General features: G+C 36.0%; 1 protein-coding gene across 1 annotated transcript; it reads left to right on the forward strand.

Annotated features, from left to right (window-relative positions):
* Positions 1-907: 907 nt before the first annotated feature.
* irx1a (iroquois homeobox 1a) lies at positions 908-5,176 on the forward strand. Its single transcript, XM_036965307.1, has 4 exons — positions 908-1,543; positions 2,930-3,923; positions 4,287-4,362; positions 5,098-5,176. The coding sequence occupies exons 1-4, from the start codon at positions 1,298-1,300 to the stop codon at positions 5,153-5,155; spliced, it is 1,374 nt and encodes a 457-aa protein (XP_036821202.1). The 5' UTR covers positions 908-1,297; the 3' UTR covers positions 5,156-5,176.
* The last annotated feature ends 18,770 nt before the right edge of the window (positions 5,177-23,946 follow it).

Genomic DNA, 23,946 nt, shown 5'->3' on the forward strand with positions numbered 1-23,946 from the left:
GTTACAAACAACTACCTGTCTGTTACAAACAACTACCTATCTGTTACAAACAACTACCTATCTGTTACAAACAACTACCTATCTGTTACAAACAACTACCTATCTGTTACAAACAACTACCTATCTGTTACAAACAACTACCTATCTGTTACAAACAACTACCTATCTGTTACAAACAACTACCTATCTGTTACAAACAACTACCTATCTGCTTTAAGTTGGTCGGATAGAAAACACTAAGCCCCCATCAACACACACGCAGACAAGCACACACACAAAAATAACGTGAAGGGGGTGGGGTGGCTAAAAACAGAATGAAGGTTAAGCATTTTCTATAAGCACCAGCAGAGCTGAATTTCAATTAGTGACAACATTTACAAGCTTGCGTAAGATGACACTACGTGTCAATCCACTTCGCTATAGCCTAACACAGTTTCTGTTCTTCATCCATCCCAAAGCTATATAATAACACTACCATGACATGACACACTATCATAACGCCTTAGGGAATTGTACCTGTGGCCGACTGACCGTTATTTCAATCAACTTATGATTTTAGCTTTTATTCTAAATGATCGACGACATCCCCGTTCCATGTCTCATGTCATTTTCCACGTTCATCAATTCGGAGATTGGACAGCATAATAACATAATATAAATTACAAATAGAAAATAGAATAAGCTCAATAAAATTGCATACTCCCAAATAGCCTATAGACATACTTTGTAACATGTCTAAATGAGAGAGTAAATGTCCTGATAAGTCCTATAGAACAAGTCCACCATTTCCCCCCTGTACTGTTCTGTGTTAATGACAGTTGAAAGTATTCAGGAAGTTCCCTGCTCCTTGTGCTTTATCCCACTATGTTGGACAGCTGTAAAATCGTGTAGACAGGTTGTCATACAACAATCAAAGCTTCAGTGAATGGACTGTAATGCTAAACATTTAACATACAATACTCCCAACACTGGGACAGCGGCCCAGCCAATGCTCTAGCCACATGCTCCGGCGAGGAGGAGCTTGCAGCTCAAGTGGGATGCCAATCAAAGCATAAACTTCAAATTGTATCTGAGAGATCAGGCTGAGACCTGGGGGCAGGCACATCAGTTGGAGCTCAATTGTTGATGTGATCACATCCAACGGTCTTGCAGCGAAAGAGAGCAGCTGAGATTTAAAGAATAGCAGAAGAACCATTGTGACCTATTGCTGCTGTGCTTCCTGGCCACTTTCTCTTTGACTTCTTTACGCTTCGGTCTCGTGTTCCGACGTGTTTTGGCATACGACTCGGCGGAGAGGATGTCTTTCCCCCAGTTGGGCTACCCTCAGTACTTAAGTGCCTCCCAAGCGGTGTACGGCGGGGATCGCCCGGGGGTCCTGACTCCGTCGTCCCGGGGAGGGAACTCTGAGTTAGCGGGAAACCAGTCGGCTGCTGCGGCTGCAGTCACCTCGGTGTTGGGCATGTACGCAAACCCCTACACTGCACACAACTACAGCGCATTCCTGCCTTACAGCAGCGCAGACCTGGCTCTGTTCTCTCAAATGGTAAGGGCTGTTTCTATACTTCTGGTGTTGTATTATAGTGGTCTGTATGGTTGCTTTACGTCAAGTGTGTCACTTATTTTGCCTGGAAAAAGCACGTGAAAAGACGGCTGAGAACTATTCAATCTGCGGTTTCTTTGCAAGTTGCATATACTCGCGCTCTCCGAAAGTTTGTTGATAAGAAATGACAATGCATCTATAACTTTTATCTACACGTCTTAAATATTGGAGTAATATTCATTATTCGTATACCTACTTTGGAAGTGTATTAGTCGTTTGAAGTGGGAGTTTGTTCCAGCTGCATTCAAAGAAATGTTGTTCGATCTAGATGAGCCAAAAACCGGTGTGCCGTTCGGTTTGAGGGAGAAGTTATTTAGTATAAAAGAGCGTTTTGTCTAGATAATGGTGCTTGTGACACAAATTATATAGTTTAGTTGATTTGAATTATTATAGCATTGGTCCTCGGCTTCTGAAATTTCACTAAAGACAGCTAGCTATTCGTTTTGGTGAATCGAAACAACAAAGGCCTTTGCATGAATTTGTCACGCACACAAATCATTTAACTGTTAGGATAAAATAGTAGCTATTTAAACAAAACCATTACGTCAAAACATAGTCCAGGCCTCGACAATGACCTAGACATTATATTATAATTTTGTCTCGCAACATAGTTGTACTTTGTTTTATTCATTTTGAGGAAAATGATTTGAGGATAAGACGTACGTATTTATAAAATATATATTTTTAAGGTTTTATAGCCTGACATGGAAAAATAACAATTTACAGATACTTTACAACAGAATGCAGTTCATCGCTACAGCACCCGGTCACACGAATGCGGCCTTCTTTAACAGACATCACAGTTGCTCCTTCTGCATCAAATAAATAATTTACAATCATGTTGACTTTGACATGTTATACTGTCCTACAAAATACACTTCATTTAACAATTGCAATACTTACTCCCATCTGTATTTGATACAGAAATACTATTTCTTAAATAACAATAGGAACAGACTAGGCCGCAGTGGCAACTGACACCATTTCGGTCAAACGCATTAAAAGTAGTTCTACTCACCTCAGTAATTAAAACGCGAAAACGTATCATGAATATATGTGTGTGTATAGCTATACTCTTAAATATATAGGCTTAAATATAATAATACATCAGTTATGAGTTTTATAGTTTTCGGAACTTTTGGACGTTATTGAAGGACATTATCCCAAACTGTAATTCACATAAACGAGTTACAGGGATATCCAAGCGAGTAGGCCCATTTTTAAATGCTATTCATGTCGAAATATATGCATGGTATTAGGCATTTATAGAAATTCACGTGTTTCTAAGCAACATATTAACCAATCCTGTGGCGTTGTTCATCCTTCCAGGGCTCCCAGTACGAGCTGAAGGACAGTCCTGGCGTGCACCCCGGCAGCTTCGCGGCCCACACCTCGCCAGCTTTCTACCCTTACGGTCAGTTCCAGTACGGGGACCCGGCCAGGCCCAAGAACGCGACCCGGGAGAGTACCAGCACGCTGAAGGCCTGGCTCAATGAGCACAGGAAGAACCCCTACCCCACCAAGGGAGAGAAGATCATGTTGGCCATCATTACTAAGATGACCCTGACGCAGGTGTCCACCTGGTTCGCTAACGCCAGAAGGAGGTTGAAGAAGGAGAACAAGGTGACGTGGGGAGCCAGGAGTAAAGAGGACGAGGATGGAAACATCTTCGGCTCCGACAACGAGGGAGACGCGGAGAAGAACGATGACGAGGAGGAGATCGATCTAGAGAGCATCGATATAGACAAGATAGACGACAACGATGGAGATCAGAGCAATGAGGAGGACGATGATAAACCGGAGGGCAGAGAGCGAAACCGAGAACTGGACAGTCTGGAGAAACGGCGGGCCTTCGCTCTGCAGCACGAGGCCTTCGACAAATCTAAGAACTCAATTTCCTCCGGGAAGGAACTTTCTGATAGCAACAGCAACACCAGAGTTGTGTCCCCGGACAGACAGGGAAGTTTTCAGCTCCCAGTGAACAATAAGCCTAAAATCTGGTCGTTAGCTGAGACGGCTACCAGTCCTGATAGTTCTGTCAAGTCCACCTCTCCCTCCGGCCCTACCGGTCACACCCCGCCTCAGATGCAACACCCAGCCTTCCTGCCCTCTCACGGACTATACACCTGTCAGATAGGCAAGTTCCATAACTGGACCAACGGAGCTTTCCTGGGGCAGAACTCTCTGCTCAATGTCCGGTCGTTTCTAGGAGTTAATCAGCACCATCATCATAACCTCCACTTACAGACCCAGCTGCAGCAGCAGCAGGCCTCGGTGTTGGTGTCGCCTGGAGCCTCGCCACAACTCAGCCCCAAGCACATAGGTAGGTCTGCACCAGTTATGATCGTGTGCCCAAAGCTTTATTTACTGCTATATTTGGGAAGCAAAAATCATAGAAAATACTGTTAATGTAAAATGCATAGCCTATCAATTGTATTTTGTCCAAAAGTGCTTTTAAAACGACTAAAATTTCTACTCACACACACACACACACACACACACACACACACACACACACACACACACACACACACACACACACACACACACACACATTATTTGTTATAATAATGATCATAATAATAATAACAATGACACAGAAGCTTTATGTTATTACTTAGGTATTTAATTAAAATAAAATATATTTTTTGGTAATTTTGTAATGAGTTGAATCTTTTTATTTCAGACCGTGAAAACGTTGTAAGAAGTGCCTCTCCTCCAACGCAAACTCTGAAGTCATCATTCAGACCCCTTCATGATGGGTAAGACGCTGTTTGAATGATTGGCTAAATGCAGTTGGGCTAAATTATAACAATAAGACTGATATTCTAATATTGTAATATCAAATGGTTTCCTCCAAAATGGTGCCATTCTGCTGTCTGTTGTGGTTAGGCTCTTAGAAGGTATAGGGACTGGTTTCTTGGTGGACAGATGTGAGAGATTGGTCTGGCTTCTAAAAAAAGAGTTGTTCTTCCCCGGGTGACACGGGGTTTCGGCTCCAGCCCCCCACCCCCCCTCCTAATTCCCTCCCTCTGGAGGCTGACTACTTATCAAGTCCCCCGTAAAACGGGACCTGTCTGGGGCTCGGCTTCCCTAAAGACCCCGGGGAGCAGCCCGGCCCTGGGGAGCGTTCTAGCAGAAGACTTCTCCCCGTCTGGAGTGCTAACATTTACACAGACCCTCTTTCTTCCCACTGTTAGCACTAGGCCGCTGCTGGCACTACCATCCTCAAATGACGGCCTGTTTGTGTGTGTGGTTTGGCATGCATTATACACACGTGGAATCAATCATTCGTGTCATAAATGATATGCTTTAAATACAAGTTCCTGATATAGGTAAAACGCGTCGACAGGAACACTTGAAGAGATATAGAATCCTAGATGACATGTTCTGTATGTTGACCCAGTGGCTAGGCTACTTGAAAATAATATTATATTGTATAGAAAAACGGTTCTGTCTTTTCATTGTTCTCTTCGTCCTCCTCTGTGCTCTTTCAGTCCCAGGACTCAGCAAGAAGCCCCGCAGCTGGTTCTAACGGCCCTCTCCTCGGCTTGATCAAGACATTCTGCCCTGGGGAAAAAAAAGACTTTACGCACTCAGAAAAGGACAATGAGAAATAACTTAATTCACCGTAGCATTCAGAGCAAATGGCTAATTTGATATAAACTCCTGTGGCAGGATCTCGTCTATTGTTGTAAATAATGGCGCCTGTTATTCCCTGCTCTGTACCCAGGGACGTTTGGTAGGCTTTTCCTTCTGTCTTTCTTCTGGTCTGTACATACAGTGATTTACATGTGTAAATAGCGCGTTGACGACATTTGTCCAGATCGTATATTTTGTCTAATAAACTAAATGAAATTATCGAGAAATCAGAATATAGATGTTTTGTTTTTTGTATTTTCTGGATCAAACAGCTCTGACACGGTGACATATTTAGAGAACAGGGGACGCTCTCTGCTGCACAATATTATTAAACAATTTGGTTCAACCTAGTAGATTATTATCAGTATAATTATTATTACTATTATTATTGTTATTATTATTATTATTGTTAGTGTTATTATTATTATTATTATTAGTAGTAGTAGTAGTATTACTACACACATCCGTCAGGGTAAATGGCTTATCATAACTAACGCTAAGACGTTTCATTCCAATGTAATCATTAGCAGCTGAGAGGAACCCGCCTTGCACCGCGTCGCCTGTTAGAGAGAGGGCAGAGCGGGTAAAGCAGCGGATAATACCGACCCTCTCATCTAATGTTATTCCACTTTCTCCAGTTAAATGGGGAGGGAGCGTCGACGCATTGAGGTGCTAATAACCGGCCAGATGGTTGCTGGTGCCGGGAAATGGACAGAAGCAGCTGGGAGCATCATTAAGTAATAATGTGGGAACGCCCTGCCCAAACAAAATCAAATGGTTAAAATCTAATCTGTCAGAAAGACAAGTCGATTCGGTAATATATTATTAATAGTGAGAGGTTAGCGGTCAGGTGACGTTGTTAGCAGGGTTACTAACTGTGTTGGGGTCCGGCCAGCTACATGTGATCGGAAAAGTTACAGGGATGGCTATTGGGACTGAAGGAAGCTCATTCTATTCAATCAGTTTAATATTAGCTTCATGATGAGGAACAACTGCAAGGATTATGGTGATGTCATTTGAAGTGTAACATTGTTTTGGTTATTGGAGTGAACGGTGGTAATGTGGAATTACAACGATCACTCTTCTATACAGAATAAGAACGATATCTTAGGCCTACATTAAACACGATAATATTAACAGGTTTCATTCAAATTAAAACAACTATTAACCAAATATAAACAAGTAATAGCCACCTAAAACTGATTTTATAACAATTACATTTCATGTTACATATTTTATGGGGATAACGCAATGTCAACATCCCTATTGAAAATTGTTAAATTAAATATTTTATTGTAGTATTTGCATTAGACGAATATATGTTGTATTCGCTGTTTGGAGGTATGGCAGGCTGAACGTGTGGGCTGGCTCGGTGCCTGTCTATTGTTGTATCACAGCGACCTCTATAGGCTTCAGTACATTTACAGATAAATAATATAGACAAAGTCAAAAGATTTTCACTTTAAACTCTAGAAACACTTGACAACTTGGAACTTTTTACAACTTCGAATAAGTGACCAAAGTTAGCCTAGAATATGAGTCAAAAGATTATATGTTATTTGCTCCCAAGTGGCGCAGCGGTTTACGGCACTGCATCTCAGTACACTACAGACACATTGGTTCGATTCCAGGCTGTATCACAACCGGCCGTGATTAGGAATCCCATAGTGTAGCGCACAATTGGCCCAGCGTCATCCGGGTTGGGGTTTGCCCGGGGTAGGGCCTCATTGTAAATAAAAATGTATTTTCTTAACTGACTTTCCTAGTTAAATAAAGGTTAAATAAAATAAACTATCTCACAGTGTGTGTGGTCAGATAAAGTTTATAATATAATTACTCTTAGAAGATTGGAAACATATGTTCTATATACACTTTAAACCATAACCGTTTTCCCCTGCCCCGTTGCTTGTGAGGGTCAAATCATTTCCATTCAGTATTAACAAAGGCTATTTAAAATACTTGTTTTCTAATCATTTTACAAAGTCTAAAGATTGGTGTTGTTCTATATTAGTAAACTTGAGAGATTATTTCGTAATGAAAACTTATTTGAGTATTTTTTCCAGAGAGCAAGGCAGAGTGATGGAGGTCTAACAGAATTGAATTAATCAAATTAAGATCTAGGCCACCTCAGTGCGCACTGCAGCAGTCTCCACCGTGTTAATTCCGGGGTCAAAGTGGCTTTATTTTTCAGTAAACGTTGACTTCTCTCAAGGAGAGGAACATTTATGCGCATAAATTTGTGACATTTTGATGGCAGTTCGCTAAACAGTTACGCCGTTAAAAGCCTGTTAGAAAATTAACCAGGTCAGAGGGTGGTAAAGGCAGGAGAGGGTCAGATGTGTTTGTTGTGCCTTCTGTCAAAAACACAATTAATTATATTATCAGCAACTTTGTTTAGCTATACACAGAGCTCAGCCATCTCTCAGATCTCCATCGGTAGGTTAATTCATGTATGGATTTGGGGATGATGATTACTTCTGTAAGATCACGCGCCATGAAGTTTCAATCGCCCTTGTAAATTACTATGAAGGAAAAAAGGAAAATCAACCCAGTCAAGGCACAACATGAAACGCAGAAATAAAAAAGTACTTATAATAAAATGAACCAGATAATGTCTGAATAAACAACATGCCTCAGTGTTTAAATGCGCTGATATATTCAGATGGACAAAAGACAGCCCTTCCCGGAAGTCAAGGCAGGTGCGCGGAATGTCATCTTTTACTCGACATTCGCACGTCACATCTTCTCACGAGCCTTTTGTAGTTGAAATGAAATAACCCCCCCCGGTGTCTGGTTTCTGGGTTTTGTAGCGAAGCACCTTGAGGTTTGCAGCGCCGCTAGCTGCAGCCTGCCATTATATTACGTTTCCCTAATATATACAACAACACAAATCATTTAGCGGTGGATGTACAGTTGATTGTTTAATGAGTAATAAAGCGGCTAGGAGCCTATAATTAGGCTGTCACTGTGAGCTGGTCCTCCCAGCGCCCCGGGCCACAGCGGAGAGAGACGCCATTAACACTCCAAACAAATACATTTAAGACAGCGTAGAGATAAACTGTAGAGGTGGTTCGATGTTAATGCTAAGGAAAGTTATCTAATATTTACCGCCTGTTATTTAGTGGCCAACAAGTGTAAACAACAACACAAAAACAACAGCCCATGGTATAATAAAGTAACAACAATTATTATTAGTTTAATGACAGAAATTATTATAATAATGAGCAGAATGGGCAGTTACCTTTTCCAGTGAATTAAAGTGAAATACAGTTTAATATATTATTGATTTAATGGTTGCTCATGTGATAAAACACAGAAATCTAGAAAAAAATTACATGTATTAAAAGATTTAAAATGAATTTCACTTTTAATCATTCCTATTAACAAAATAGAAGTTACATACATTTTAATAATGAATACATAAACATTAGATGCCAATGCAAATTGGCACTAAATTGCTGCTATTTTGAGGAAGAACATTGGACATATGGGAATCCAGAAAGTGTACAATATTCTAACACAATATGTTGTTGACACTCATGTTATTATTTACCCAGGCCTAACACGGTCTAACCCTAACCCTAACCCGGTCTAACCCGGTCTAACCCTAACCCTGTTAACTCTCATATTATTATTTAACTAGGCAAGTTAGTTCAGAACACATCCTTATTTACCCCGGCCTAACCTGGCCTAATTCTAACCCGAACAGCGCTGGGACACATATTTTCCATGTCGTCTCGGGCCGTGGTCCCACACCATACTATGCCTTTTGTTGCTGAACACCAACAGTGACCCTTTGCTGCCTGAAATCTGACACAATGTAGCGATCCATTTACTTTGCTGTAGAGTTGTGTCTTGTGTGTGAGTGTGGGTGAGCAGAGAGGAGACACCGCTGAGGGAAAGTTTATCACTGTCTTGTCTTTTGGCAGGAGCAGCCTATTCACCCAGCCCTCTGCTTTACAACACAGTCGTCTCTGCCTCTTTCAACCAGAGATGTCTGTTGTCTTTCTGAAGATGCCTTAATCCAATCATCTCCATAGTGAGAGAGAGAGCTGGCTGAATACCTCCTGTAGTTTGGCCCAGCTGGGAGCGACAAGTCAGTCAGTAGCAACACTACAACAATGTCCCAACACCGTGTTCAGCTGACTACTCTGCTGCTCCTTGTTTCAGGAACACAATGGGTTGAATGGGACGGATGGCATGGTCACAGGCCTTTCTTTCCAAGAGGAACAGGTCGGTATCAAACACGCCACAGGAAGAGACTGGGTTGGTGGGGGCTGGATGGGACTGGGTTGGTGGGGGCTGGAGGGGACTGGGTTGGTGGGGGCTGGATGGGACTGGGTTGGTGGGGGCTGGACGGGACTGGGTTAGTGGGGGCTGGATGAGACTGGGTTGGTGGGGGCTGAATGGGACTGGGTTGGTGGGGGCTGGATGAGACTGGGTTGGTGGGGGCTGGATGGGACTGGGTTGGTGGGGGCTGGATGGGACTGGGTTGGTGGGGGCTGGATGAGACTGGGTTTGTGGGGGCTGGATGAGACTGGGTTGGTGGGGGCTGGATGAGACTGGGTTTGTGAGGACTGGATAGCTGTGTTGGAGGGGTTTGGTTGGTTGGAGGGGGCTGCATGGTTCTTGTGGATGGGGGAGGGGGTTGGATAGCTGGGTTAGAGGGGGCTGAGAATAGGTTGGGGCCGGAGACACATGGCTCTCTCACAAATAGCAACAACGGCTTGGCAGCTGCTGATGATTCGCTCTCAAGCCCTGCTGACCAGGCCAGAACAGGCCAGAGCAGGCCAAAGCAGGCCAGAACAGGCCAGAGCAGACCAAAGCAGGCCAGAACAGGCCAGAGCAGGCCAGAACAGGACAGAGCAGGCCAGAACAGGCCAGAGCAGGCCAGAACAGGACAGAGCAGGCCAAAGCAGGCCAGAACAGGCCAGAGCAGGCCAGAACAGGACAGAGCAGGCCAGAACAGGCCAGAGCAGGCCAGAACAGGACAGAGCAGGCCAAAGCAGGCCAGAACAGGCCAGAGCAGGCCAGAACAGGACAGAGCAGGCCAGAACAGGCCAGAACAGGACAGAGGAGAACGTGGAGGTAGACACTTTCTGGCTGATAAAAAACTCAATTCTGTGTTTTGATCAGCAGAGATAGAGCAGAATAGGAGGAACATTCCCTGTGTGTCTGAGAGCAGATCAGAGATCCTCAGAGGTAACGGACCAGAGAAGCAACAAAACACTACCAGAGACTTGTGGACAACATGTTGCTCTGCACCTTGGTCAAAACACAACCCAGATATACTGAGGGCTCATTAGGGTCAAAATAGTCCCAAATATACTGAGGCTTCATTAGGGTCAAAACACCCCCCAAATATACTGAGGCTTCCTTAGGGTCAAAACACCCCCCCAGATTCACTGAGGCTTCACTAGGGTCAAAACACCCCCCAAATATACTGAGGCTTCCTTAGGGTCAAAACACCCCCCAAATATACAGAGGATTCATTAGGGTCAAAACAGATGGCCAGATATACTGACGGCTCATTAGAATCAAAACACCCCCCAAATATACTGAGGGCTCATTAGGGTCAAAACACCCCCCAAATATACTGAGGGATCATTAGAGTCAAAACACCCCCCAAATATACTGAGGGCTCATTAGGGTCAAAACACCCCCCAAATATACCGAGGGATCATTAGAGTCAAAACACCCCCAAAATATACTGAGGACTCATTAGGGTCAAAACACCCCCCAAATATACTGAGGGATCATTAGAGTCAAAACACCCCCCAAATGTACTGAGGGCTCATTAGGGTCAAAACACCCCCCAAATATACTAAGGGCTCATTAGAGTCAAAACAGCCCCCAAATATACTGAGGCTTCATTAGGGTCAAGACACCCCCCAAATATGCTGAGGCTTCCTTAGGGTCAAAACACCCCCCCAGATTCACTGAGGCTTCACTAGGGTCAAAACACCCCCCAAATATACTGAGGCTTCCTTAGGGTCAAAACACCCCCCAAATATACAGAGGATTCATTAGGGTCAAAACAGATGGCCAGATATACTGACGGCTCATTAGAATCAAAACACCCCCCAAATATACTGAGGGCTCATTAGGGTCAAAACACCCCCCAAATATACTGAGGGATCATTAGAGTCAAAACACCCCCCAAATATACTGAGGGCTCATTAGGGTCAAAACACCCCCCAAATATACCGAGGGATCATTAGAGTCAAAACACCCCCCAAATATACTGAGGACTCATTAGGGTCAAAACACCCCCCAAATATACTGAGGGATCATTAGAGTCAAAACACCCCCCAAATATACTAAGGGCTCATTAGAGTCAAAACAGCCCCCAAATATACTGAGGCTTCATTAGGGTCAAGACACCCCCCAAATATGCTGAGGGCTCATTAGAGTCAAAACAGCCCCCAAATATACTGAGGGCTCATTAGAGTCAAAACACCTACCAAATATACTGAGTGCTCATTAGGGCCAAAACACTCGGCCAGGTATACTGAGGGATCATTAGGGTCAAAACAAACGTCCAGATATACTGAGGGATCATTAGGGTCAAAACACCCCCGATAAACTGAGGGCTCATAAGGGTAAAAAAACAAAACACGGCCAGACATACTGGGTGCTCACTAAGTTCAAATCATACTGCCAGATATACTGAGGGCTCATTAAAATGAAAACACAGCCCAGATATACTGGGGACTCATTAGGGTCAAAACACACTTGAGATGTTCTGAGGGCTCATTACGGTCAAAACAGCCTTCAAATATACTGAGGGCTCATTAGGGTCAAGACAAACCCCAGATATACTGAGGCCTCATTAGGGCCAAAACACACAGCCAGATATACTGAGGGCTCATTAGGTACAAAACAGCCCCCAGAAATACTGAAGGCACGTTTAGATCAAAACACACCCAGAAATACTGAAGGCTCGTTAAGGTCAAAACACACCCCAGACATACTGAAGGCTCATTAGGGTCAAAACACACTTGAGATGTACTGAAGGCTCATTCGTGTCAAAACACACCCCAGAAATACTGAAGGCTCGTTAAGATCAAAACACACCACAGATATACTGAAGGCTCATTAGGGTCAAAACACACCACAGACATACTGAAGGCTCGTTAAGATCAAAACACACCCCAGATATACTGAAGGCTTACTAGGGTCAAGACATTTCCCAAATATACTGAGGGCTCATTAGAATCAAAACATCACCCCAGATATGCTGAGGTCTCATTAGAATCAAAACATCCCCCCAAATATACTGAGGTCTCATTAGAATCAAAACATCCCCCCAAATATACTGAAGGCTCATTAGAATCAAAACATCCCAAACCTATTTAGGATCCGCCTATTTTGTTTTCAATATTCCCCTAAAATGACAAACCCAAATCTAACTTCCTGTAGCTCAGGACCGGAAGCAATTATATGCATATTAGTACCATTTGCAAGGAAACACTTTGAAGTTTATGTAAATATGAAATTAATGTAGGAGAATATATCACATTAGATCAGGTAAAAGATAATACAAAGAATAAAACAGGCAGTTTTTTTGTACCATCTTTGAAATGCAAGAGAAAGGCCGTAATGTATTATTCCAGCCTAGGCGCAATGTAGATTTTGGCCATTAGATGGCAGCAGTGTATGTGCAATGTTTTAGACTGATCCAATGAACCATTGCATTACTGTTCAAAATGTTGTATCAAATCTGCCCAAATGTGCCTAATTGGTTTATTGATACATTTTCATGTTCATAACTGTGCACTCTCCTCAAACAATAGAATGGTATTATTTCACTGTAATAGCTACTGTAACGTGGACAGTGCAGTTAGAGTAACAAGAATTTAAGCTTTCTGCCCATATTGGATATGTCTATGTCCCGGGAAATGTTCTTGTTACTAACAACCTCATGCTAATCACATGAGCCTACGTTAGCTCAACCGTCCCGCAGGGGGGACATCGATCCTGTGAGTTTATAAGAGATGGTGGCAGAAACATTATGTACAGAATAAGTTACAAATACCGCTGAAAAACACACACAATAGCACAATGGGTTATGAGCCTGTAAAATGGCAGCTATCTCCTCCGGCGCCATTTGTCCAGTAATGATGGAAGTACACTACCGTTCAAAAGTTTGGTGTCACTTACAAATGTCCTTGTTTTTGAAAGAAAAGCATTTTTTTTTGTCCATTAAAATAACATCAAATTAATCAGAAATACAGTGTGGACATTGTTAATGTTGTAAATGACTATTGTTGTTGAAAATTGATGTTTTTTTTATGGAATATCTACACAGGCGTACAGAGGCCCATTGTCAGCAGCCATCACTCCTGCATTCCAATGGCACATTCTGTTAGCTAATCCAAGTTCAGAATTTTAATAGGCTAATTGGTCATTAGAAAACCCTTTTGCAATTATGTTAGCACAGCTGAAAACTGTTGTTCTAATTAAAGAAGCAATAAAACTGGGCTTCTTTAAACGAGTTGAGTATCTGGAGCATCAGCATTTGTGGGTTTGATTACAGGCTCAAAACTTCCAGAAACAAAGGACTTTCTTCTGAAACTAGTCAGTCGATACTTGTTCTGAGAAATGAAGGCTATTCCATGAGAGAAATTGCCAAGAAACTGAAGATCTGGTAAAAAGCTGTGTTCTACTCCCTTCACAGAACAGCGCAAACTGGCTCTAACCAGAATAGAAAGAGAGGTGGGAGGCCCCGGTGCACACCTGAGCAAGAGGACGAGTACATTTCAGTGTCTAGTTTGAGAAACAGACACCTCACAAATCCAAAATGGCAGCTTCATTAAATAGCACCCGCAAAACACCAGTCTCAAAGTCCTATTAAAGGCCTATTTTCTTAACTCTATTTCTTGACCTACATTGTTGGTTAAGGGATTGTAAGTAAGCATTTACGGGTAAGGTCTACACATGTTGTATTTGGCGCATGTAACAAATACAATTTTATTTGAGTTCAGTTGATGGGACAGTATTTAATAATCCTGTATATGGCTGACTGTATTTATTATTATCTATATGGCTGACTGTATTTATTATTCCTCTATATGGTTGACTGTATTTATTATTATCTATATGACTGACTGTATTTATTATTATCTATATGGCTGACTGTATTTATTATGCCTCTATATGACTGACTGTATTGATTATTATCTATATGGCTGACTGTATTTATTATTATCTATATGGCTGACTGTATTTATTATTCCTCTATATGGTTGACTGTATTTATTATTATCTATATGACTGACTGTATTTATTATTATCTATATGACTGACTGTATTTATTATGCCTCTATATGACTGACTGTATTTATTATTCCTCTATATGACTGACTGTATTTATTATTATCTATATGACTGACTGTATTTATTATTCCTCTATATGACTGACTGTATTTATTATTATCTATATGACTGACTGTATTTATTATTATCTATATGACTGACTGTATTTATTATTATCTATATGACTGACTGTATTTATTATTCCTCTATATGACTGACTGTATGTATTATTATCTATATGACTGACTGTATGTATTATTATCTATGTGGCTGACTGTATTGATTATTCCTCTATATGACTGTCTGTATTTATTATTCCTCTATTTGGCTGACTGTATTTCTTATGCCTCTATATGGCTGACTGTATTTATTATTATCTATATGACTGACTGTATTTATTATTATCTATATGGCTGACTGTATTTACTATTATCTATATGGCTGACTGTATTTATTATTCCTCTATATGGCTGACTGTATTTCTTATGCCTCTATATGGCTGACTGTATTTATTATTATCTATATGACTGACTGTATTTATTATTATCTATATGACTGACTGTATTGATTATTCCTCTATATGACTGACTGTATTTATTATTATCTATATGGCTGACTGTATTTATTATTATCTATATGAGTGACTGTATTTATTATTATCTATATGACTGACTGTATTCATTATTATCTATATGACTGACTTTATTTATTATTATCTATATGACTGACTGTATTTATTATGCCTCTATATGGCTGACTGTATTTATTATGCCTCTATATGACTGACTGTATTTATTATTATCTATATGACTGACTGTATTTATTATGCCTCTATATGGCTGACTGTATTTATTATTATCTATATGGCTGACTGTATTTATTATGCCTCTATATGACTGACTGTATTTTTTATTATCTATATGACTGACTGTATTTATTATTATCTATATGACTGACTGTATTTATTATTATCTATATGACTGACTGTATTTATTATTATCTATATGACTGACTGTATTTATTATGCCTCTATATGACTGACTGTATTTTTTATTATCTATATGACTGACTGTATTTATTATTATCTATATGACTGACTGTATTTATTATTATCGATATGACTGACTGCATAAATTATTATCTATATGGCTGACTGTATTTATTATTATCTATATGAGTGACTGTATTTATTATTATCTATATGACTGACTGTATTTATTATTATCTATATGACTGACTGTATTTATTATTATGTATATGACTGACTGTATTATTATCTATAAGGCTGACTGTATTTATTATTCCTCTATATGACTGACTGTATTTATTATATCTCTATATGACTGACTGTATTTATTATGCCTCTATATGGCTGACTGTATTTATTATGCCTCTATATGGCTGACTGTATTTATTATGCCTCTATATGACTGACTGTATTTATTATTATCTATATGACTGACTGTATTTATTATTCCTCTATATGACTGACTGTATTTATTATTCCTCTATATGACTGACTGTATTTATTATTATCTATATGACTGACTGTATTTATTATTATCTATATGACTGACTGTATTTATTATTATCTATATGGCTGACTGTATTTATTATAATCTATATGGCTGACTGTATTTTTTATGATCTATATGACTGACTGTATTTATTATTATCTATATGACTGACTGTATTTATTATGCCTCTATATGACTGACTGTATTTATTATTATCTATATGACTGACTGTATTTATTATTCCTCTATATGACTGACTGTATTTATTATGCCTCTATATGGCTGACTGTATTTATTATTATCTATATGGCTGACTGTATTTATTATTATCTATATGGCTGACTGTATTTATTATTATCTATATGACTGACTGTAATATTATTCCTCTATATGACTGACTGTATTTCTTATGCCTCTATATGGCTGACTGTATTTATTATTATCTTAATGACTGACTGTATTTATTATTATCTATATGGCTGACTGTATTTATTATGCCTCTATATGACTGACTGTATTTATTATGCCTCTATATGACTGACTGTATTATTATCTATATGGCTGACTGTATTTATTATGCCAATATATGGCTGACTGTATTTATTATTATCTATATGACTGACTGTATTTATTATTATCTATATGACTGACTGTATTTATTATTATCTATATGACTGACTGTATTTATTATTATCTATATGACTGACTGTATTTATTATTATCTATATGACTGACTGTATTTATTATTATCTATATGGCTGACTGTATTTATTATTATCTATATGACTGACTGTATTATTATTCCTCTATATGACTGACTGTATTTATTATTATCTATATGACTGACTGTATTTATTATTATCTATATGACTGACTGTATTATTATTCCTCTATATGACTGACTGTATTTATTATTATCTATATGGCTGACTGTATTTATTATTATCTATATGACTGACTGTATTATTATGCCTCTATATGACTGACTGTATTTATTATTCCTCTATATGACTGACTGTATTTATTATTATCTATATGGCTGACTGTATTTATTATTATTTATATGGCTGACTGTATTTATTATTATTTATATGGCTGACTGTATTTATTATTATCTATATGGCTGACTGTATTTATTATTATCTATATGGCTGACTGTATTTATTATTATCTATATGACTGACTGTATTATTATGCCTCTATATGACTGACTGTATTTATTATTATCTATATGGCTGACTGTATTTATTATTATTTATATGGCTGACTGTATTTATTATTATTTATATGGCTGACTGTATTTATTATTATCTATATGGCTGACTGTATTTATTATTATCTATATGGCTGACTGTATTTATTATTATCTATATGGCTGACTGTATTTATTATTATCTATATGGCTGACTGTATTTATTATTCCTCTATATGACTGACTGTATTTATTATGCCTCTATATGACTGACTGTATTATTATCTATATGGCTGACTGTATTTATTATGCCAATATATGGCTGACTGTATTTATTATTATCTATATGGCTGACTGTATTTATTATGCCTCTATATGGCTGACTGTATTTATTATTATCTATATGGCTGACTGTATTTATTATTATCTATATGACTGACTGTATTTATTATGCCTCTATATGACTGACTGTATTTATTATTATCTATATGACTGACTGTATTTATTATTATCTATATGGCTGACTGTATTTATTATTCCTCTATATGACTGACTGTATTTATTATGCCTCTATATGGCTGACTGTATTTATTATTATCTATATGACTGACTGTATTTATTATGCCTCTATATGGCTAACTGTATTTATTATTATCTATATGACTGACTGTATTTATTATGCCTCTATATGGCTGACTGTATTTATTATTATCTATATGACTGACTGTATTTATTATGCCTCTATATGACTGACTGTATTTATTATTATCTATATGACTGACTGTATTTATTATGCCTCTATATGGCTAACTGTATTTATTATTATCTATATGACTGACTGTATTTATTATGCCTCTATATGACTGACTGTATTTATTATTATCTATATGACTGACTGTATTTATTATTATCTATATGACTGACTGTATTTATTATGCCTCTATATGACTGACTGTATTTATTATGCCTCTATATGACTGACTGTATTTATTATTATCTATATGGCTGACTGTATTTATTATTATCTATATGACTGAATGTATTTATTATTATCTTAATGACTGACTGTATTTATTATTATCTATATGGCTGACTGTATTTATTATTATCTATATGACTGACTGTATTGATTATTCCTCTATATGACTGACTGTATTGATTATTCCTCTATATGACTGACTGTATTATTATCTATGTGGCTGACTGTATTTATTATTATCTATATGACTGACTGTATTTATTATTATCTATATGACTGACTGTATTTATTATGCCTCTATATGACTGACTGTATTTATTATTCCTCTATATGACTGACTGTATTTATTATTATCTATATGACTGACTGTATTTATTATTATCTATATGGCTGACTGTATTTATTATGCCTCTATATGGCTGACTGTATTTATTATTATCTATATGGCTGACTGTATTTATTATTATTTATATGACTGACTGTATTTATTATGCCTCTATATGACTGACTGTATTTATTATGCCTCTATATGACTGACTGTATTTATTATTATCTATATGGCTGACTGTATTTATTATTATCTATATGACTGACTGTATTTATTATGCCTCTATATGGCTGACTGTATTTATTATTATCTATATGACTGACTGTATTTATTATTATCTATATGGCTGACTGTATTTATTGTCATCTATATGACTGACTGTATTATTATCTATATGGCTGACTGTATTTATTATTATCTATATGACTGACTGTATTTATTATTATCTATATGACTGACTGTATTTATTATGCCTCTATATGACTGACTGTATTTATTGTTATCTATATGACTGACTGTATTTATTATTATCTATATGACTGACTGTATTTATTATTCCTCTATATGGCTGACTGTATTTATTGTCATCTATATGACTGACTGTATTATTATCTATATGGCTGACTGTATTTATTATGCCTCTATATGGCTGACTGTATTTATTGTTATCTATATGGCTGACTGTATTTATTGTCATCTATATGACTGACTGTATTATTATCTATATGGCTGACTGTATTTATTATGCCTCTATATGACTGACTGTATTTATTGTTATCTATATGACTGACTGTATTTATTATTATCTATATGACTGACTGTATTTATTATTCCTCTATATGGCTGACTGTATTTATTGTCATCTATATGACTGACTGTATTATTATCTATATGACTGACTGTATTTATTATTATCTATATGACTAACTGTATTTATTATTATCTATATGACTGACTGTATTTATTATTCCTCTATATGACTGACTGTATTTATTATTATCTATATGACTGACTGTATTTATTATTATCTATATGGCTGACTGTATTTATTGTCATCTATATGACTGACTGTATTATTATCTATATGGCTGACTGTATTTATTATTATCTATATGACTGACTGTATTTATTATTATCTATATGACTGACTGTATTTATTATGCCTCTATATGACTGACTGTATTTATTATTATCTATATGACTGACTGTATTATTATCTATATGGCTGACTGTATTTATTATTATATATATGGCTGACTGTATTTATTATGCCTCTATATGACTGACTGTATTTATTATTATCTATATGACTGACTGTATTTATTATTATCTATATGGCTGACTGTATTTATTATGCCTCTATATGACTGACTGTATTTATTATTATCTATATGACTGACTGTATTTATTATTATCTATATGACTGACTGTATTTATTATTATCTATATGGCTGACTGTATTTATTAATCCTCTATATGACTGACTGTATTTATTATTATCTATATGGCTGACTGTATTTATTATGCCTCTATATGGCTAACTGTATTTATTATTATCTATATGACTGACTGTATTTATTATTATCTATATGACTGACTGTATTTATTATTATCTTAATGACTGACTGTATTTATTATTATCTATATGGCTGACTGTATTTATTATTCCTCTATATGACTGACTGTATTTATTATTATCTATATAACTGACTGTATTTTTTTTTCCTCTATATGGCAGACTGTATTTATTATGCCTCTATATGGCTGACTCTATTTATTATTATCTATATGGCAGACTGTATTTATTATGCCTCTATATGACTGACTGTATTTATTATTATCTATATGACTGACTGTATTTATTATTATCTATATGGCTGACTGTATTTATTATTATCTATATGACTGACTGTATTATTATTCCTCTATATGACTGACTGTATTTCTTATGCCTCTATATGGCTGACTGTATTTATTATTATCTTAATGACTGACTGTATTTATTATTATCTATATGGCTGACTGTATTTATTATGCCTCTATATGACTGACTGTATTTATTATGCCTCTATATGACTGACTGTATTATTATCTATATGGCTGACTGTATTTATTATGCCAATATATGGCTGACTGTATTTATTATTATCTATATGACTGACTGTATTTATTATTATCTATATGACTGACTGTATTTATTATTATCTATATGACTGACTGTATTTATTATTATCTATATGACTGACTGTATTTATTATTATCTATATGACTGACTGTATTTATTATTATCTATATGGCTGACTGTATTTATTATTATCTATATGACTGACTGTATTATTATTCCTCTATATGACTGACTGTATTTATTATTATCTATATGACTGACTGTATTTATTATTATCTATATGACTGCCTGTATTATTATTCCTCTATATGACTGACTGTATTTATTATTATCTATATGGCTGACTGTATTTATTATTATCTATATGACTGACTGTATTATTATGCCTCTATATGACTGACTGTATTTATTATTCCTCTATATGACTGACTGTATTTATTATTATCTATATGGCTGACTGTATTTATTATTATTTATATGGCTGACTGTATTTATTATTATTTATATGGCTGACTGTATTTATTATTATCTATATGGCTGACTGTATTTATTATTATCTATATGGCTGACTGTATTTATTATTATCTATATGACTGACTGTATTATTATGCCTCTATATGACTGACTGTATTTATTATTATCTATATGGCTGACTGTATTTATTATTATTTATATGGCTGACTGTATTTATTATTATTTATATGGCTGACTGTATTTATTATTATCTATATGGCTGACTGTATTTATTATTATCTATATGGCTGACTGTATTTATTATTATCTATATGGCTGACTGTATTTATTATTATCTATATGGCTGACTGTATTTATTATTCCTCTATATGACTGACTGTATTTATTATGCCTCTATATGACTGACTGTATTATTATCTATATGGCTGACTGTATTTATTATGCCAATATATGGCTGACTGTATTTATTATTATCTATATGGCTGACTGTATTTATTATGCCTCTATATGGCTGACTGTATTTATTATTATCTATATGGCTGACTGTATTTATTATTATCTATATGACTGACTGTATTTATTATGCCTCTATATGACTGACTGTATTTATTATTATCTATATGACTGACTGTATTTATTATTATCTATATGGCTGACTGTATTTATTATTCCTCTATATGACTGACTGTATTTATTATGCCTCTATATGGCTGACTGTATTTATTATTATCTATATGACTGACTGTATTTATTATGCCTCTATATGGCTAACTGTATTTATTATTATCTATATGACTGACTGTATTTATTATGCCTCTATATGACTGACTGTATTTATTATGCCTCTATATGGCTGACTGTATTTATTATTATCTATATGACTGACTGTATTTATTATGCCTCTATATGACTGACTGTATTTATTATTATCTATATGACTGACTGTATTTATTATGCCTCTATATGGCTAACTGTATTTATTATTATCTATATGACTGACTGTATTTATTATGCCTCTATATGACTGACTGTATTTATTATTATCTATATGACTGACTGTATTTATTATTATCTATATGACTGACTGTATTTATTATGCCTCTATATGACTGACTGTATTTATTATGCCTCTATATGACTGACTGTATTTATTATTATCTATATGGCTGACTGTATTTATTATTATCTATATGACTGAATGTATTTATTATTATCTTAATGACTGACTGTATTTATTATTATCTATATGGCTGACTGTATTTATTATTATCTATATGACTGACTGTATTGATTATTCCTCTATATGACTGACTGTATTGATTATTCCTCTATATGACTGACTGTATTATTATCTATGTGGCTGACTGTATTTATTATTATCTATATGACTGACTGTATTTATTATTATCTATATGACTGACTGTATTTATTATGCCTCTATATGACTGACTGTATTTATTATTCCTCTATATGACTGACTGTATTTATTATTATCTATATGACTGACTGTATTTATTATTATCTATATGGCTGACTGTATTTATTATGCCTCTATATGGCTGACTGTATTTATTATTATCTATATGGCTGACTGTATTTATTATTATTTATATGACTGACTGTATTTATTATGCCTCTATATGACTGACTGTATTTATTATGCCTCTATATGACTGACTGTATTTATTATTATCTATATGGCTGACTGTATTTATTATTATCTATATGACTGACTGTATTTATTATGCCTCTATATGGCTGACTGTATTTATTATTATCTATATGACTGACTGTATTTATTATTATCTATATGGCTGACTGTATTTATTGTCATCTATATGACTGACTGTATTATTATCTATATGGCTGACTGTATTTATTATTATCTATATGACTGACTGTATTTATTATTATCTATATGACTGACTGTATTTATTATGCCTCTATATGACTGACTGTATTTATTGTTATCTATATGACTGACTGTATTTATTATTATCTATATGACTGACTGTATTTATTATTCCTCTATATGGCTGACTGTATTTATTGTCATCTATATGACTGACTGTATTATTATCTATATGGCTGACTGTATTTATTATGCCTCTATATGGCTGACTGTATTTATTGTTATCTATATGGCTGACTGTATTTATTGTCATCTATATGACTGACTGTATTATTATCTATATGGCTGACTGTATTTATTATGCCTCTATATGACTGACTGTATTTATTGTTATCTATATGGCTGACTGTATTTATTGTCATCTATATGACTGACTGTATTATTATCTATATGACTGACTGTATTTATTATTATCTATATGACTAACTGTATTTATTATTATCTATATGACTGACTGTATTTATTATTCCTCTATATGACTGACTGTATTTATTATTATCTATATGACTGACTGTATTTATTATTATCTATATGGCTGACTGTATTTATTATTATCTATATGGCTGACTGTATTTATTGTCATCTATATGACTGACTGTATTATTATCTATATGGCTGACTGTATTTATTATGCCTCTATATGACTGACTGTATTTATTGTTATCTATATGGCTGACTGTATTTATTGTCATCTATATGACTGACTGTATTATTATCTATATGACTGACTGTATTTATTATTATCTATATGACTAACTGTATTTATTATTATCTATATGACTGACTGTATTTATTATTCCTCTATATGACTGACTGTATTTATTATTATCTATATGACTGACTGTATTTATTATTATCT

This window comes from Oncorhynchus mykiss, chromosome 3 (genome assembly GCF_013265735.2).
Source record: "Oncorhynchus mykiss isolate Arlee chromosome 3, USDA_OmykA_1.1, whole genome shotgun sequence".
NCBI lineage: Eukaryota > Metazoa > Chordata > Actinopteri > Salmoniformes > Salmonidae > Oncorhynchus > Oncorhynchus mykiss.

Bases quoted from the DNA above. Each gene is read 5' to 3' on its own strand.
- irx1a (XM_036965307.1), top strand. From the start codon at position 1,298: ATGTCTTTCCCCCAGTTGGGCTACCCTCAGTACTTAAGTGCCTCCCAA. The intron at 1,544-2,929 runs GTAAGGGCTGTT...TCATCCTTCCAG, and splicing joins TGGCTCTGTTCTCTCAAATG to GGCTCCCAGTACGAGCTGAA. The intron at 4,363-5,097 runs GTAAGACGCTGT...GTGCTCTTTCAG, and splicing joins TTCAGACCCCTTCATGATGG to TCCCAGGACTCAGCAAGAAG.